Genomic DNA, 17,864 nt, shown 5'->3' with positions numbered 1-17,864 from the left:
AACAGTAGGGCAGTATGCACGGGGTGGGACTGCAAGATAGGAGAAGGAAAATTCAGGATGTAGTGGAAGTTACTGAAGAAAAATGCGAAGGCGCCTACCAAATGGTGGGGAGAGACAACGAGGAAGGAGACGTCGACGACGAGCGCGAAGGGGATCTGGCGCTAGATCTCGACGCGGACGTGCCGCCCGGTCGTGATGCGCTGTTCTGAAAAAAACCTGGTGGCCGCGACGGCATAGCTCTAGTGCAGGTTGAAGGAGCGGGCGCGGAATCGGTGTCAAGGGTTATAGACAAGATGCAGGGAGGTGGCGGCGTTCATGGCATAGCTAGGGTTGGAAAAAAAGGCAGAGGATGCTGTTCGCAAAGACCGCGAGCTCGACGAATAGGACAATGAAGACGACAATACACAAAAAAAGTTTCATTACCTTTCATCCGACACGGTGCAATCTTTACTAAATAACGTCAGTCGAATGGTCACACATCACTCGCTTCGATTCCTAAACAGATAAGAAGTTGATGGTTAATAATCGAAACACACGAATGGATGATCTGCTGCCATTGAAATATTATGGGTAAAACTTGTGAAAGGATATCGTGTATGTAATTCTGTCGGCGACGGCGCTGCCACTCGACAAAATGATAACGGTCAGAGCTCGAGTGTTACTTGCCTTGTCAAATGATGTGTACAGGACACTGGGAATGCATTAATGTAGGTAAAACGATACAAGGAAAGGATACCGAGTGACCCGGTAGTGTATGATTTATCGACCCATGAATGTAAGTTATGTGTGGCTTGACAGGAGCTAAGGAATGATCGCAATAGGCCCGAGAATACGAACATGCAGGGTCCCTTATCGCGTGATCGAATTGGGTAAGGACACCCTCTTTGGCTGGCCCCTTCCTTTTGACAAGGGCGATGACGTGTGCCGAGCTGGTTGAATTACCGAACGAATATTACAGTCACGAGGGGCAACTTCTCCGCATTTGACATGAGCCCTGCAATTACAGCAGTCATGTATCAGATCCGTATGATCGGACTCAGAGGTGAGGGACTTGCCGTAGCCCACAATCGTCACACTCCCAAAATAGGCTTCCAACCAATCCTCTTTGAGCATATATCACACTTCTGCACGAGTAATCCGCTAGAGAAGATCAGCTCTAGAGGGTTCCATCCTCCGTCGGCATGACGTGTTGGGGATACCGGTCTGCTGGTACGCTTTGTACCAGGTCTAAGTAAGGTGAAGCGGTGAAGCATAGGGGGAGAATCGATGGAGGAGTGGCCTTTCGTCGCTGTGGTGGAACACTGGATGGACGATTGAGCAGTCTGGTAACTCTGCGCGGACATGATGGAGTCGCTGTTCGTTGGAGTATTACTATTGTCAGTCAAGGAGGCACCTGGTGTAGTGGGTTCCGCCGTTCCGTTTGGGTCGAGTGCAGGTCGAATAGTGAGAACGGAAGACAAAGATGTCGCGATGTCATCTGTAGTTGTGGGAACATGGGCCCGGTCGACGACGGCGCTGTATTCTGACAATGTGCTAGAGTTACTGACGAGAAGAGGTTGGGTGCTATCACCTGAGTGTCCTGAATGTCAATAATCGAAGCACGTTACAAGAAGTCGTCGGAACTCTAAAGCAATGATCTCACCGTTGGCAGCCGTGCTCCAATCGCTGTTTGGATTCAGGCTAACAGCAAGACCTTGCATGGCGTCCATGGACTCTTCGTCGCTGCTTTCCTCGCCGCTGGACAGGGCAGCAAGAACATCCTCTTTGACGGAGACCGCATTGTGCCTGATGTCCTTCCCAACCCCAGCCCCAAAACTCGGAATGCGGGGAACAGCACCCCGGCGTCTGCCTCCTGTCATAAGTTTGATGCTCCCAACGTGAAAGTCATCAGTGTCTGGACGTGACAAAACCTCCTTTTCAATTTCGCCTAGCCTGTCTAAAATGACGCGAGTAGTGGGGCGTGCCTTTGGATCTTCAGCAAGACAGTCGAACGCAAGAGTAAGGAATGCTGGTGGACAACCGGGGCTGGCCAATCGGTGCACCTCCTCGAGATCAATGCCAAACGTTGGGCCAGTACGTTTGAAATGGCGGTCATCAGCTAACCTCCGCGCCGCGATCTCGCAGAAGATTACGCCGAGAGAGAAAATGTCTGTGGGCAAATCGAACTCCTCCCCAAGTAGAATTTCGGGTGACATATAGGAGTCAGTCCCGCAGAAGGTGAGACGTTTGCTTTCCTCTTCGTTGCGGGCGGCAATCCGAGCGAAACCAAAGTCGGTGATCTTCAATCTGCCGTTTGTGGTGACAAGGAGATTTTCGCCTTTCAAATCGCGGTGTATGCACTTGCGTGCATGAAGGTATGCGAGAGCACGGGAAATATCTGTAGCAAAAGAAAGCCGGAGACGCCACGGAAAAGGTTTCGTCTTATCGAATATGTACATTCTGAGATTTCCTGAATGAACAGTATCAAGAGAAGGAGATAAAGCTTTCAAACCGGACGCACCGTTCTCAATGTACTCTGATATTATGAATATTCGTCCATCTGGAGGCGGGGCACGCGACAGGCCAAGGTACAGCACAACATTTGGATGACGGGCTTCCCTGAGGCAACGCTCAATGCCAGTCTATAGCTAGCAGTGCAAGCTTACTTCATTAATCTCCATTCCCTCTCAAAATACTTGGCGACGTTGTAACTGTTGGATGGCAGGACTTCTTTGATTGCGACATCAATGCCCAGGTATGATCCTGTACATTTGTTAGCTTGGATAAGTATTTAATTGTACAAGATACCTTTATACACATTCCCAAAAGAACCTGATCCTAGCTTCTTCCATTCCCCCTTGATATCCTTTCGACAAGATCGGTGGGTGTGGTTCGGGGCTACTTATATGAGCAGCACGTACCTCGAATGGTATAACATCGAATGGGTCGGACATGAGTTGATCGTACAAAATCCGCTGGTCAACAGCGGTTTAACAAAAGAGGTCTGAAGAAAAATGATTACACTGAGAACTACTACGGTGCAGGAAGCAAGGCCGACATCATAGGCCAGGCTGACCGTTTGTGACAGAATATATGTTCCACGTGCTTCCGTGCGTCCATTAGTCAGTCAAGTATCCTTTTTGGGCATCATTGCATCGAGTTTTAATAGATGGCAGTTTTGTTATCACAAGTTGTTCTTGGACTCCGCGGTTGCCAGTGAGTGACTGGTTGTCTGTGAACGTTTAAACTCTTATCCAGCTCTTATCTGAACATAAATAAGTGTGGAGGTCACCTGCTCATGCGTGTAGAGGCACGGGTATATAACGAAATGCACTAACTTGAAAAGGAACTTGTTCCTTGTTTTTGGCTGCCAACCATGCCGCAAAGCGTGGATGTGGTCGATTTCTTTAAGCCCTCCAAGTGGGCTCTCGACCGTGAAGAAACGACTTTCGCGAACTATGGATGGAGCAACAAGGACATGGATCCGGTACCTCTTCGTCTGAGAACATGGACGTAAGCACGATAGAAGTTGTTGTACCCTTTAGCTGTTTTCATAACCTCGATGATTCCTCGTAGCACCTGGAATTATGTAGGACACACCACGACGATTATCACAGCGCAATTCACTAATACCTGTTTGTTAGATATCCTATTGGATTTCTGATGCTACTAATCTTGCAGTTTGGGAGTTGGCTAGCTCCATGCTTGCAATCGGTTTATCTTGGTATGACTGCTTGAACCAGTTCTCCGCTTCCGACTGTACATTTTATCTGATGTTGTGTCAGGCGCCAGGCTATGCCATGTATTGCGGTTGCCTATGGGATTATTTCCATAGTGATGGTTTTGACCGGCACAATAGGCGCTCGTCTTCACGTCGCCTTCCCTGTATTAAATCGATCGTCTTTCGGCTTCTGGTTCAGTTACTTCACCGTGTTCAGTCGCGTCATATTATCTATGTTCTGGTTCGGTATACAGGTAATGATTATGCGAGTGCATTTTATGACAGGAGTCCTCATGCATGCATTTAGACATACAACGGGTCGCAATGCGTGTATCAGGTGCATTGTTTCGTACTCTGTTAATCTTTGGTCATACTGACTTGAAATACGATTCAGATGCTCAAAGCCATTTGGCCTTCGATTGCAAACATGCCCAATCAATTACCTGTCTCCGCAAATATTACCAGCTCCGGTGCGTCATTTCCCCTGCTGTCCTTGTCATATACTTACAGACCAATTTGTCAGGGTTAATGTGTTACCTTCTTTATTGGCTGATTCAGCTTCCGTTTCTTTTCGTGACTCCTCATAAAATCCGTTGGTTATTCTTCGCAAAAGGTGTACTTACACCTATAGCATGGCTAGCAATGGTCATATGGGCATTCGTTAAGGTCCCTGCCTCAGAGGGCTTGTTTTCCCAGCATGCAACTATCGAAGGCAACTACTTTTCATGGGCATGGCTGAGCGCGATGAACAGCGCCTTGGGAATCTATGCCAGTTTGTCGGTCAATATTCCCGATTTTACTGTAAGTCAGATAGATTTATACATCTTCTGCCACAATTTCTCACAAAATTGCAGCGCTACGCCAAGAATGAACGAGCGTATGAATAATTCCAATCTAAGATTGACGCTGTTGTCTAATGGGCTTTTAGTCAATATGTCCAACCGTTTATCATACCCATCGCATTTACGCTGTGCAGCTTTGTCGGAATTGCTGTGACTAGTGCTGGAATACAGCTCTACGGCGAGGTCCTGTGGGACCCTCTTCTGTTAATTGATCGTTGGGACAATCGGGCCGCAGCCTTTTTCGCCTCCTTCGTATTTGCGTTAACGACTATTGGTACCAACATCAGCGCTAATTCACTCGGGGCAGGAAATGATATGACAGCTCTGTGTCCCAAGGTTAGCGTCTATACTATTTCCACAGACAATCGCTTATTTCAAACAGTATATCAACATCAGGCGCGGACAAATATTGTGTGCGATTATTGGTGGCTGGGCTCTGTGTCCATGGGAGATCCTCGCCAAGTAAGTCCTCGCCAAGTGTTAGGTTCGTAGAGTCTTTATCATCCACCGATAGCGCCACGGGGTTTTTGAGTTTTATGGATGGATATACCATTTTCCTTGGCCCTTTCGCTGGCATCATGGTCACTGATGTAGGTGTAACTAATAGGCATCCCCGCTCGTCAATTAACACTTTGCGTCACACAGTTTTACCTGGTGCATAAAGGCCGCGTCGACGTTCCCGCTATGTACGACCCTTCAGGACGATATCGCTACACTGGGGGATTTGTAAGCTTTAATGCTACTGGCTATGTTAAATCGCCTCATGATATATTTGACTGCTTACATAGAACTGGCGCGCGGTCCTGGCAATGATAGTGACTGTTGCCCCCACGCTGCCCGGCCTTATCAACTCGATCAATCCAGCTATCAATATAGGGTACGCAACCCATTTATTCGATATCGCGTGGATGTATGGGGTACGGCACTCCTGATCTCCTTCACACGTGTCTTGCTTACCTTTTTATACTAGTTTGTGGTTGCATCCCTGGTGTATTACGTTGCATCGCGCTTGTTCCCTGCTCACGATACCTATGTTGATGCCCTAATCTCTGCGGACGACGCCATGCCCATAGACAAGCAGTATGAAAAGGAGAGAAAATCTCCCATAGAAACAATGCAGAGTGGTACTGAAGGCGAGGATAAGAAAAGCGTAAACGTCGAGACCACTGAAGTACAGGTGTAACATATACATAGCACCTAGCACATCGTGTTTCTCCCCATTAATGTTGATGGACCGTATATTTGACTTGGCCGTCTTTTCGAACTCTTCGTTGTCTGCTCACCTGAGCACACTTTAATGGATGCGAATAAGTACCAGAACATAGACCCACACGCGCGCGATTTGATCGCGGACCGTTTGCAGGTGGTGCTGGACCAGATGATCAGTTCATATTCTAAGTCCTGATTACATAAGTGATCGTCTGACGTGGAGATAGGCAATTTTTCGTCCGGGGTCCGCGGGTTTTTGTGTCTTCGACTCCTCGACAAGCTTGCCTGTCTTCGCGCATCCCAAATTTTGACTGAGGAATATTTGTGTCCAGTAGAGGGCTCCTTGCGATATCCACCTGTCGCAATCATGAACATGGTCGCGTCTGGTGAATATACGGCTGCCCACACAAGTTCGTACCCTGCCAATCGATTGGAGCGAGTATAGTCACTCCACTTTCTACATCCCATTGTCTTGCAGTCCTGTCCCAGGATCCACTAAACACTCTCAGGTCATCTTGACTCCAGCAGACAACACCGATTTTGTGTGCCCCATCCATTTAGCGATAACCTTGCATGCACAACCTCACGTTATCGTCCTCGGTTCCGCCAACCACTTTCTTCCCGTCCAGACTCCAGACAACGCTATCTAAGTGCATACCACACTGTCTCCATCCCTCCAGTCATCTCCCATCTGTTTTCCGCTCTTTGAGTTCTATAATCGCAGCGAGCCGTCGTATGAGCAAGTAACAATCCGCAGTCTGTCGAGCACTGGTGTATGACGCCACGGACTGACTCAGCGTGTCCTTCAAATTTCTGGCGGGGTGTTATCACCAATGTCTCCTGCGCTTGTGTGCCCCATTCATTTAGCGATGACCTTGCATGTTTTGATGTCCCACAACCTCACGTTATCGTCCTCACTTCCGCTAACCACTTTCTTCCCGTCCAGACACAACGCTACAGTTCATACCCCACTGTCTCCATCCCTCCAGTCATCTCCTATCTGTTTCCCACTCTTCGAGTTCTATAATCGCAGCAAGCCGTCGTATGAGCAAGTAACAATCCGCAGTCTCTCAGGCAGGTGTATGACACCACACACTGCCTTGGTATGTCTTTCAAATTTCTGGCGGGGTGTTATCGCTGATATCTCCTGCATCTTAACGATGGGTGAAGACAACGAATGTTTCAGTCAAGTCAGCTGAGTCCACTGGAAGTTTGACTTATCTGACTGATATCAGTGATGTGACAGCTTATACACAGCATAGGCTGTGTAGCTGAAGCCCTCAAGCGTGAATTGCCACCATGCCCTCGGGAATCGGATTTGAGAACTCCTCACCAGCTGCTTATGTACATTATCGAAGAGATGTATAACTGATACTCCTACAACCCATTTTAGCGAATACGGGGAACGTAGGCCTCAAGTTGCCTATCCGCAGCCACCCCTTGAAAGAAGACACATTCCATGCCTTTGTTTTGGTCGTCTAATAACCTGGAAGTGTAGAACCTGCTGAAGCCATGAAAAAAAATGATTTCTTTGCATAGTACTGTGGACACTCGAGCTACAAGTAACGTAAAAACAAGAAATCGATGTGCAATAAGCTAGCGTGACGTGTTCATGAATCCGGCAGGTTTGGACTGATCACTGAGATGACCCAGGGGCTTGCAGATGTTCCTACTTGTGCAGGTCAGGTTGTCAGATTAGGAAATCATTAATATTGGGAATGCACGCACCTGTGCAATCGATGCCTCGGAAAATTGGTCCCCATTATCATGAAGAATGAATGACTATCTTGATTCTATTTCATTGAAGTCTGCCCGCAGGACATGTCGGTCCGGAGACGGAACAATGCTGTGGCTGTACTTCCTCATGTGATCTTAAGTAGCAATATCCATCATGTTCAGACTCCGATCATCCTCTCCTACAAGGGAATGGTTCTAGAACTTCTTACTCTGGGCGAAAGTATTGTACAATGTGGTATGACACCACAACCCGGTCATATGACATTCTTAACCGTCACATGCCCTGCAGCATCACAGCTATTCAGTGGGTACAGTTGACACATCGATTGGCAAGGGGTACTTGAAAAGTCAATCTTCACTTGAAACGGTGCCGCAACTTACGATGAGGTACCTCCAATCTGTCTTTGCGTTCATCCCACTGCAACAAATTGACCTGCGCATCCCTGATAACATGCAGCTCCTCCTCAGTGCTACGACTTGTCTTGCTGTACTGGTGGTAATCTTTCCGACTTACCGTCCTAAATCAAAGAGTGGCCTCCCTCTTCCACCTTCCCCTCCCACTTGGAGACTTCGAGGGCATGTCTTGCCACCTTACAAGTAACGTGTCCCATTTGACTCATCGAGTTTTGAATGCTGATTATATCCTATATTCGACAAGACCATTCCTCACCGTAGCGGGATGGATTGACGAGTACGGTCCTCTGATTACCATTCGATCAAATTTCGAGCGAATCGTTATTATCGGGCGTTACAAAGTCAATTCCTGTACGCTGCGTTGTCATTTCCCAGCTCAACAATATTCCGTTGTAGGCTGCCGTGGAAATTATGGAGAATCAGGGAAAATTTGTAGCTGATCGTCCTCGCATGGTTGCTGCTGGAGAAATGCTTAACGGCGGAATGAGCATTGCCCTTATACCCTTCGGGGATCGGTTCCGTCGCATGCGTAGGTTAGTAATCTGCGATGCATCCCCTCATCTATCTTACATTTCAACGTGACGTAGAGCACTTCATTCTCATCTCCAACCTAAAGCAGCTGAGGCATATCAGCCAGTACAGACGTCACACGCGAAGGACATAGTTCTTGGTGTTCTTGATAATCCACAAGACATCACCCACCATGCCATAACGTAAGCGGTGTCGTCTATGATAGTGTGGGTACTTTGCTTACGGGTACTATGAAGTTATGCTGCAACGACGATCATGAAAGTTGCATATGCGAAGAATACGCCTACGTCTGGGACTGATCCAGAAGTCGTTGAGATGCTTCAAATGTCCCGGATGGTTGCTAGAATTCTGCGCCCTGGTGCTTACCTGGTAGACTCAATCCCGTGGCTCAAATACCTTCCTTGGTATGGCCGAGAGTTGAAACTGGGGTTTGAAAGCAGGAAGAAAGTTCACATTGATGATATGGAACGCGTGAAAGAGCAAATGGTATGCATTTCCCTTTCGATTTTCACTTCATCACTAAGTCATTCCACAGCAGAGCAAAGAGGATATCGGTCCTTCGTTCATGAAATATATACTAGAAAACAACCAATCCTATGATTTAACAAGACCGAGATGGCCTTTCTTGGTGGTGCCTTTCTCTCAGCTGGTTCAGTTACGGTGAGGTGTTCTGTTGCTTCCGAAGATATGGGACTAAGGTCGGAGGTGAAAGACTTCTGCGTCGATATGCACGGTGCTCATGGCAGCCGCATGTTTCACCGGGGAGCAGGCTAAAGTTCAGGCCGAGCTCGATGCAGTCATCGGAAGGCACCGAGGTAGCTTGATTGACTTCCGTATTGCAGCTCTATGGATTCAATAATGTCTGTACTTAAGCGCCAACCTTCGCTGACCAAGGGTCCCTTCCTCGCCTGCAAGCATTCATCTCTGAGGCTCTGAGATGGAGACCTGTGATTCCTAGTGGTAGGCATCTCCGTTTTCATTTTGTACCTAGGTGTCATAATATTCACACTACAGGATTGCCTCACCGAACAACCAAGGACGTGATTTGGGCAAGTGATGTTTGAACAACCAATCGCGCCTATGATGATTTGGCCCATCAGGAAAACTATTGTATTCCAGCTGGGACTACGGTATTCGGCGACCATTGGTAAGCATTGCGCTTCAAGAAAACACGGATCTAACGTTCACCGCCTTAGGTCTATCTCTCAGGGATCCAGATGTCTACCCGGAGCCTTATGCGTTCAAGCCACAACGCTGGATTGACGAACAAGGTGGCCTGAGAGACGATTTAAAATTATTTGCTTACGGCTTTGGCGGCGGTCAGTACTATTCGCCCAGCCACCCGCTTCTTGAATGACATTCCTTTCAGCGTATGCCCTGGTCAACATGTCGCGAACTAGGTCAAGGTGTATTACATGCATGCGGTCTTCCGAACTCATTTCGATTGGTATAGATCGGTGTTCATATCCACGCTCCTTGCTCTTTGGGCCTACAAGCTCACTCTGGATCCTACGAAGCCATTAGAGGACATGGGGTTCATGGCCGGCTCGACGTCAGAGGTGCCCTGCGCGTTTAAGTTTGAGAAGAGGATTCCGGAAACGGAGCTCAGAAGCATGTTGCAGCATTATCCTGAGGTCGTATGAGACGCTTTAATGCCTGGATGGGTCAGGGAGAAGAACAAGCTCCTTGACCAAGGTCAAGAAGTTCTGATATTTGTGACATTGCCATGGGATCTGCGAGGGCAGCAACAACGGACAAGTGCAGGTATGCCCACGTGGGGTCGGCACACGTGGCGAGGATAAGGTCGTATAAGTTGTACACCTCTGTTCCTGGAACCAATTCACTCGTTAGTTCGAGCATGAGCTGAAGCCGGTCACGGGGATCGTTATGTCGGTCATCGATGAACTTTACCATCGTAGACGCCACGATAAAACGTCTGCCCGCTCTGCTCGCCAGCCGCGCAAGCTGATTTGTCGATGGCTGTGAGAAACTAGGATGGCGACATTGTAGCTCTATGAACGAATGCCTGCAAGAAGGTGTAGATGTCTTTGTTAACATCTGCGCCGTCCAACGAGGGGCATTACAACAACGAATGTTTATGAGTCTCGCGCTCCAACCGTCAGTGCCGATCATGTCGTGGCTGTACATCCTCAGGTGAGGAAGAATCTGATTCTTATAGACATAGATGACCTGATATTCCGAATCACGACGCATAACATTTCAGCGATCTGCACGGTGCGTATACCCGTCACGGTCCACGAAGAATATCAAAGGTTGCCTTGCAAGACACCTTCAACATTGTCAACTTGAAGAAAGACTAAGGAAAATTGTGATCGTATGTAAATGTTGACATCTTGGGTTAATCAACAACTTAGGGCCATCCACACATATGTACTACGTACTTCTTGCAACACCTGACGTTCGCAACTCTTGATACCACTTAGGATAGGCTCCCCTAGGCAGGGAGACAAAGGAAGGCTTGCTCCCCACACCCGTATATCTGAACTTGGTACAGTAGTCCTCCTCTTAGAGTTAAAATTCACCACTGCGATATTTATTCATCCACTCGGCTCCAGCCTGAGCTTTCCCTTTCTGCTTATGCACATCCCTCCCCCTGGGACACGGGGAAGTTGGCTCCGCTTTCTGGAAGCCTGCCCTAGGTGGTGCGCAAGGTCCTCTTCACGGGAAACTTGATGTTCGCTAGGAAAGGGTTATCACAAGAGAGTGCAGAACGGGACGCCGAATACGCATGGGGAATGTATTAACGTTCTCGAGGACATCAATCGTAGGATAGTGATGCATCAATGGCTCGACTCGGGCGCTGAATGTCAAGCTACCACTGTATATAGTGTTCGACTGAACCTCCATCTGCATAGGTCATGAGTCTGGGTGCCCAGCATGCGAGCAAAGCAGAATATGTTGAACTGATTATGGGAGGATCCTTGGACGAGATCCATGTACTGCATCCGAAACAATGCCGTTCACAGGGAATCACAGTCCTCATCAAGTCAGTCACCAGTTGTGACACCATGAATTGAGTTTGACAACGACTACAGTCACCGCATCGAATTGAGAATACAACTTATTATCTATTCTACTTGTCAAATTTGGGTTCACAAAGAGCATCAGTCGAACGGTGCACCTGAGTGATCATAGCAGGGGATGGGGTCCCCAACACCCAGCGGTTGATCTGGATGATTTTGATTTCCTCTCTCGTTGGGATATAAAAAGTTGAGTTTATGTTTGATTAATTCCTAGAGGATGGTTAAAAACGAGTGCACTCCGTATCTCAAAGCACTCACAAATGCCATATAATATATACAAGAAACCTCAGTGACAATACCTTACCGAAAGATCAAAGTAAAGGACAACATCGACCACATCCTACACCTGCCCGGTGGACAGCGGATCATCACCTATTCAAGGGGTGATGACTCATTTCGAGTCTGGGACTTGGAGAGGGGCACACAGGTCGGGGAGGAATGGGAGGACAAAGAAAGAGGAGTGTGCGCCATAGCATTGTCACCGCACGGCCAGAAAGTAGCAAGCGGGAGTTGGGATGGTGCAGTGAGATTGTGGAACGTCGACACGGGCAAGGTTATCAAAACATTAACTGGGCACACAAATCAAGTGGCGTCTGTGTGCTGGAGTCCAGACGGGGGGGGGGGGGAGAGTGGTGAGCGGATCTGCAGATGAAACATTCAGAATATGGGATATCAAGAGCGGAGAAGCCACAATCGGACCAATCAAAACAGGGAGCGGGGTGTGGGCGGTTTGCTACTCGCCAGATGGCAAGAGGATTGCCACGGGCCCTAATGGCGCAACGCTGAAAATCTGGGATGCCAACTCAGGCGAACTGCTCAACAAAATCCAGGTCATCGCGGCAAGTTGGTCCGACGTAGAGGAATTGTTTTGGACCTCAGATAGCAAAACACTTTTCGCCGGGGGATCCAAGATCGACATACCCACATGGACAGTTCTGGAAGGATCCATCCTCAATACCATTTCACTATCTCCCAATGAGCGCATCCTCGCAAGGCCCTTCATTTGTGGGGTAGCGTACCTATATAACGTCGAAACCAATCAGCCCATCGGAGCACCCCTTGACCATGACGGTAACGTGAACTGTATGACCTTTTCTGCAGATGGCAAGTTCCTCGTCACCGGCTGCCACTGGCCGGACCACGGCGGTAATATATACATATGGAATTCCGTGCCTCCAAAAAAAATAATGAATCTCATTATTCTTGGTAACAGCTGTAAAGATGATATGCGCATGTGGAAAGCCTCGTTTTTGAAACTCGATCACTTTGATCAGGTACTTCTTTTCTCCAAATCGAGTGCGTCTCGTTTACAGTGGTGGTGACAATGCGAGCATTGACGAAATAAATGCCATCTTCCGGTGGAGCATTTCTACCTCCAAAGATAAGAGCCAGTTCGGTAACCCAAGGTAAGGTGAGTTTGCCACCTTGAAACGATTATATAATGTCGGCATGGTGGTCCGATCCCGGTTTGAAGCCCGATGACGGAGCTTGAACTTCCCTTTGACATGTCTGCATGCATACCTCGGTATACGACTAAAGATCTACGAGATCGGAACGACATCTGGGCTAGTGTCGTGTCTATAGTGTTATCTGCTCAAGTCCACATTATTTCTATGGCTCAACAATCATCTCATGCAGACAGGGTGGTCTGGACTGACACAGAGACTGATCAGCTTGTTTAATACCTGTACGACAATCGGGAGAAGGTCGCTGACACCAGTAACTTCAAAGATGTAACATACAATGGTGCTGCAGAGGCTATTGCTGTGCACCTGCAGCAGGGTCCACAGAAGACTGGAATGATGTGCAAGACGAAATGGGGAGCAGTAAGTCATATACCAATACATCGCTTAGATATAGACTGATTAGATATTGTATAGTTAAAACAGATCTATAATGCTATTCAGAAGTATCGCCAGACACCTGGTGTCCACTGGGATAATGTCAGAGGAGCCAATATCACGAGCGAGGGTGCAACCACAGTATGGAATGAATATATTACAAAGAAGGTATGTCCGGTTCACAGTGTCATCTACATTTTGTACTGGTAGCTTACTGTTTTATATCTAGGGAAATTCGCACATGCGCCCTTTTTGTGTATCGGGATGGAGATACTTTGAGCAAATGGATGATATCATACCAAAAAACAGTGGCGCGCGAGGGCGTACCGGGTACCAACCGCATACAGCTCCCCCTCCCTTAAGCTCAAGCTCCAGCGCTAGCATACCAGCAGCTGAAAATCATACCATGGGCGCCACCATTGCTACTTCTGGTGTCAGTGCCACTCCTGCTGGTCCCAGCGCCACCCCTGCAGTGGTTGCCCCTACTTCTATTCCTACTTCTCGACGTCCCGCCTCTATTGACAGCAATAACACCCTTTCCACATCCTTAGTATCTCGGCCTAGCTCCAAACGCTCTCACTCTGACATGGTTCAAGAGTCGACTACCTCACTTCCTTCTACCTCGGTTTCTATGCGAGACGAAGACCCTCAGATGCCGCTGCCTCCCTCTAAGCCAGGCTCTCTCAAAAGAGCAAAGACAACATCAGGCCGTGCACAGACTTGGAGCAGTGCCACTGGGGGTGGTGGTACAGCGGATGTCAAGATGTCGAAGACCACCACTGCCGTAGCTGTGATGGGGTTCCAGAGCTCCGTTAACCGCTTAACGGATGTGATTTCTGAGCACATGGTCTATCCCGAGGATCGGGTGATGGACCAGCGCTCAAGGACCATGCAGATGTTGCAGGTTGACTGATGCTGACTTGCCATTCACGGAGCGGCTTATGATGCAACAAGTTTTTGCTATGGACCCTGCAGCTACTGACATATATATACAAACCACTGACAAGGAGATGTGCCATGCTTTCATTATCTTAACGGCCCAGCGGTTGGGAATCCAACCTATGATACTGCCTCCTGGGTCCAATTCTTAGCGGTACAATTGTCTTACTAGTTGCATGAATAAATGAATGAATTGTATGTGCTACTACATCTCGTTGTCGCTGTCATCAAAGGAATCAGTCTGACTGAACCCCGCTGCTGCAAAATGCCTTGATAATCCTCCCACATGCAGCGCAGCAATACAGTTCACGCTGCTTCCTTCATGCTTCCATCCTCTTCAAACTCCTCCTCGTCTTGAGGGATCCCTTGGTGCTCAGGGTTATCATAATCGAAGTGTTCATCGTCATCCGCGTACTCTCCTTCATCAGGTTTGTGGGCGCATATAAAGTTGTGAATCGCGCATAACGCGGCAGGTATACGTGCCTGGATGGTCATAGGATACTCAGGTGACAGTAAGAGAATGCGAAAACGGCGTTTTAACACGCCAAAGATGCGCTCGATCACATTTTCGAGCAGATGTGTGTCGCAAATTGAATAACTCTTCTTTATTGACTGGTCTGCAAACATAGAATAGATATTAGGAAGCTTCAAGTAAAAAGAAATAAAACATACCTGGTATTAGCACGCCCCCACTCAGCTAGATGATACCGGACACTGCGGTAGGGCACTAAGAGCTCGTGACACAAGGGAACCCCGCATCTGCCAGAAAATACTTGCTGGGAGGGATATACAAGCCACCTGAACGAGCCTCATCATAAAGGCGTGCATCTGTAACGGATCCCTCCCAGCCAGTGAGAGCGTAAGAGAATGTGAGGTCGAAGTCGCAGGCGAAGAGACAATTTTGCGAAAGGAATCCTTTACGATTCCGATATGCAGGACGATCAAATGATGGGGGGTGAGCGTGGATGTGACTACCGTCAATTCGCGCCAACAGTGTCCTTAAAATAGGGCCAGAGCTTAGGGTCATTACGGATCTTGTGTGGGGCGTGGTAGGTGTCGTCAGGAGAGCGTACATGATTGGTGTAGAATGGGGGAGATGCGAAAATGGTCAACATCTTGCGGAAATATCTACAATTAAGTGTGAGCTCGTTAGTATCATATATAACAATAACAATTGACTTACTTTGAGATGGTATCATTAGACCGTTGAAAGCGCTCACCAACATGGCGGACGGTCAGTCCCGTAACACACGTGTATAGGAAGATGGCGAGTTGTTCTTCGAGGGAAACATAGCGCGAATTTGCATGACCCAAGGTGTGAAGTTCCGCTATAAGCGAGTGAAATACATCTGTGTGCATCCCAAGTTCACAGCGCATACGCTCTGGGTGGCCCAAAATGAGCTCCATGACCCACCCTTGACCTGAGAGGGCCGATGTGTGATATGGCTCGGGTATAGAGTCTTCTAGCAAGGACTCTGTAGCAGTAAGAAGGACACTGACAACCAGTGCAATATGTTGGAGAATTCGTGCGTGATCTCGCTTGGATGCCCTGACCGCCTGGCGGCTGAGCAGCCTGAGCCAGAGTCAGCTGTTGGATTAATGGGTTGATGGCATCCATCAATACAGTGAGCAATGGTCTGATAGATCATCGATAACGAGTCTAGTACTACTGATATTCAATTGAGACTCAGTCATCGGCATCTACAACGCCGACATTATATAATCGTTTCAAGGTGGCAAACTCACCTTACCTTGGGTTACCGAACTGGCTCTTATACTTCAATTACCTTCTAACGCAAACAGCGAAGTCCAAGCTCAAACCCAACGACTTCGCAGGCACCAATTCGACTGCAAAACTGACACTTGGAATAGAGAAGTCGGGTATGCCGACGATGCTTATTAGAGGCGTTCGTATACAAGCGCCGATTTCCGTGAAATTTGGTAATTAAACCAGAGGGTTATGAGTAAGCTTCGGACTGCCATTGTTTTACTCACTTGTTGCTTTCTTTCCAGGAAGACACCTAACTCGATAGAGTGCGCTACATACCCAATACACAGATCAACCCCCCTTTTCCTAGCTAGTAATGTCCTACATAGGGTATCTCACCCCAAATGGATAGAAATTGGATTTTTAAAAAACAACAACACAGATCGATGTCTTCGCATGCGCCGCTACGACCCATTAGCATCGGGAAATCACTGAATAGCAGTGACTTACTGCTATTTACTTGATAGTCAGCTATCGTGGGCTATCACAAGGCAAGAATGTGCATTGCTCAAACTCAATGCGAGACTTCGAGGCATTGTAGAATTCATCGGCACTCATCTCAAGAAACGTAGCTTCAGTTTCCCCGTTCGTCGCGAATTCCGATACTGGTCGATCTGCAGCGCGTTTCTAGACAAGACAAGTATGACCGAGTGCATGAGTCGAGATAGCGGAGCGCTTACCCACAAAAAGTAACCTCTCCCACAAGTGAGAGCAACGACTCAATACGTTTCATGTGAAATTTCCTCAACGGTGTGTCCGTCTCAAAATCTAACACCGCTATCCGGAAAGATGCCACCGCTAGCATCGCCAAAAGATAATCAACTTCTCGTTTTTTTAGTGTTCCGACCAAAGTCAATTTTCGGAGAAACGGGAAGATGAAGGAGGCTGAACATGTCGATGAACTCTTGCCAGTAGTGATGCGAGGAGGGGAGGGGGAGGGTCATTGACTCAAGTGTCGCTGAATAACTTCTAGCGCCAGGACCATCGAACAAGCATATTACATCAACCGCGATGGTCTCCAGATGAGGGAAATAGGTTACAGTAGAGCATAAAGCACACACGGAAGCGTCCTGGAGGTGGAGATGACGTAGATCTTTGTAAGATGGGATGCACATTCTGGCTAGGGAGACCAGATAACAGTGATTGTTGATGTATAGGCGAGAAATATTTGGTGCATAGAATTTGGTGAGATCATAAAAATCACATTCCAAGGCTCTCAACCGAGGTGTGTCGATGTTAAGATTCCAGTTACACGTGGGTGGCATAACGACCGTTTCCCAACGCTTGCTCTCAGAAAGGAGGATGTCGAGAAGTCGAGAGTTTGTCTCTGTTATCCAAGAGTAGTTACGGTTATGGGAGCAACGCTGGTAGCATGGGGGATTGTTAACAATGCGAAGGGTGAGGGGCAAATTACCAGAGCGAGCAAGCCAACACTGGAGAAGATGTGGAAGAAATGGTCTGAATGATGTAACTTCCCCGGGGAGCGCGATCTGGATGCGCGACCAGACTCCTGCCGTTGAATGTGCAACGACTCGCCAAAGGTGGCACACCCTTGTCAAGACTAGGGGAGGGCTGGCAACGTTGACCGAAATGGTGTCATATCCGCATGAAAAGATACTAGGATAGTCTGGCGCACTGTTAACGATGAACAAGAAGATTTGTTGTAAAAGTTCCACTGGCAGCCGATGGATGTGCGGTTCTGTCGGCGTCACGCCGACAAGAGAGATTGAACGAAAGAAGGACGATGCAAGAATTTCACAGAGCACTTTCATGCGTTCCTTGCTAAATGTTTTCATCGATGTGGGCGTCATTAGGAGACCCGGTGGTGTGCGAAAGTGC

General features: G+C 48.0%; 4 protein-coding genes across 4 annotated transcripts; 2 read left to right on the top strand and 2 right to left on the bottom strand.

Annotated features, from left to right (window-relative positions):
- Positions 1-505: 505 nt before the first annotated feature.
- DFJ58DRAFT_784480 (kinase-like domain-containing protein) lies at positions 506-3,120 on the bottom strand. Its single transcript, XM_041389972.1, has 7 exons — positions 2,901-3,120; positions 2,788-2,845; positions 2,646-2,742; positions 2,501-2,598; positions 1,643-2,449; positions 1,075-1,579; positions 506-994 (listed from the first exon to the last, which is right to left on the bottom strand). The coding sequence occupies exons 1-7, from the start codon at positions 2,931-2,933 to the stop codon at positions 850-852; spliced, it is 1,743 nt and encodes a 580-aa protein (XP_041244702.1). The 5' UTR covers positions 2,934-3,120; the 3' UTR covers positions 506-849.
- Positions 3,121-3,259: 139 nt separating this feature from the next.
- On the top strand, positions 3,260-5,809 carry DFJ58DRAFT_784477 (permease for cytosine/purines, uracil, thiamine, allantoin-domain-containing protein). Its single transcript, XM_041389971.1, has 14 exons — positions 3,260-3,492; positions 3,556-3,568; positions 3,624-3,703; positions 3,765-3,954; positions 4,008-4,037; positions 4,095-4,170; positions 4,224-4,501; positions 4,555-4,577; positions 4,629-4,878; positions 4,925-5,004; positions 5,057-5,132; positions 5,188-5,268; positions 5,331-5,459; positions 5,513-5,809. The coding sequence occupies exons 1-14, from the start codon at positions 3,356-3,358 to the stop codon at positions 5,723-5,725; spliced, it is 1,656 nt and encodes a 551-aa protein (XP_041244701.1). The 5' UTR covers positions 3,260-3,355; the 3' UTR covers positions 5,726-5,809.
- Positions 5,810-7,939: 2,130 nt separating this feature from the next.
- On the top strand, positions 7,940-10,076 carry DFJ58DRAFT_716072 (cytochrome P450; the record flags this gene model as incomplete). The annotated part of the gene is made up of 12 exons (XM_041384182.1): positions 7,940-8,085; positions 8,147-8,243; positions 8,299-8,435; positions 8,490-8,615; positions 8,670-8,919; positions 9,043-9,093; positions 9,146-9,248; positions 9,307-9,393; positions 9,448-9,482; positions 9,534-9,580; positions 9,643-9,756; positions 9,887-10,076. 12 exons carry the CDS (start codon positions 7,940-7,942, stop codon positions 10,074-10,076), a joined length of 1,383 nt encoding a protein of 460 aa, XP_041244700.1.
- A 6,377-nt stretch (positions 10,077-16,453) lies between these two features.
- Positions 16,454-17,860, bottom strand: DFJ58DRAFT_338661 (uncharacterized protein). The gene is made up of 2 exons (XM_041379935.1): positions 16,706-17,860; positions 16,454-16,652 (listed from the first exon to the last, which is right to left on the bottom strand). Exon 1 carries the CDS (start codon positions 17,834-17,836, stop codon positions 16,844-16,846), a length of 993 nt encoding a protein of 330 aa, XP_041244699.1. The 5' UTR covers positions 17,837-17,860; the 3' UTR covers positions 16,454-16,652; positions 16,706-16,843.
- Between the last annotated feature and the right edge of the window lie 4 nt (positions 17,861-17,864).

This window comes from Suillus subalutaceus (assembly GCF_016647625.1).
Source record: "Suillus subalutaceus strain FC151 chromosome Unknown DFJ58scaffold_43, whole genome shotgun sequence".
Taxonomy (NCBI): domain Eukaryota; kingdom Fungi; phylum Basidiomycota; class Agaricomycetes; order Boletales; family Suillaceae; genus Suillus; species Suillus subalutaceus.
Note: the sequence above shows the minus strand (reverse complement) of the source record. Positions and strands in the feature narration are given on the sequence as shown.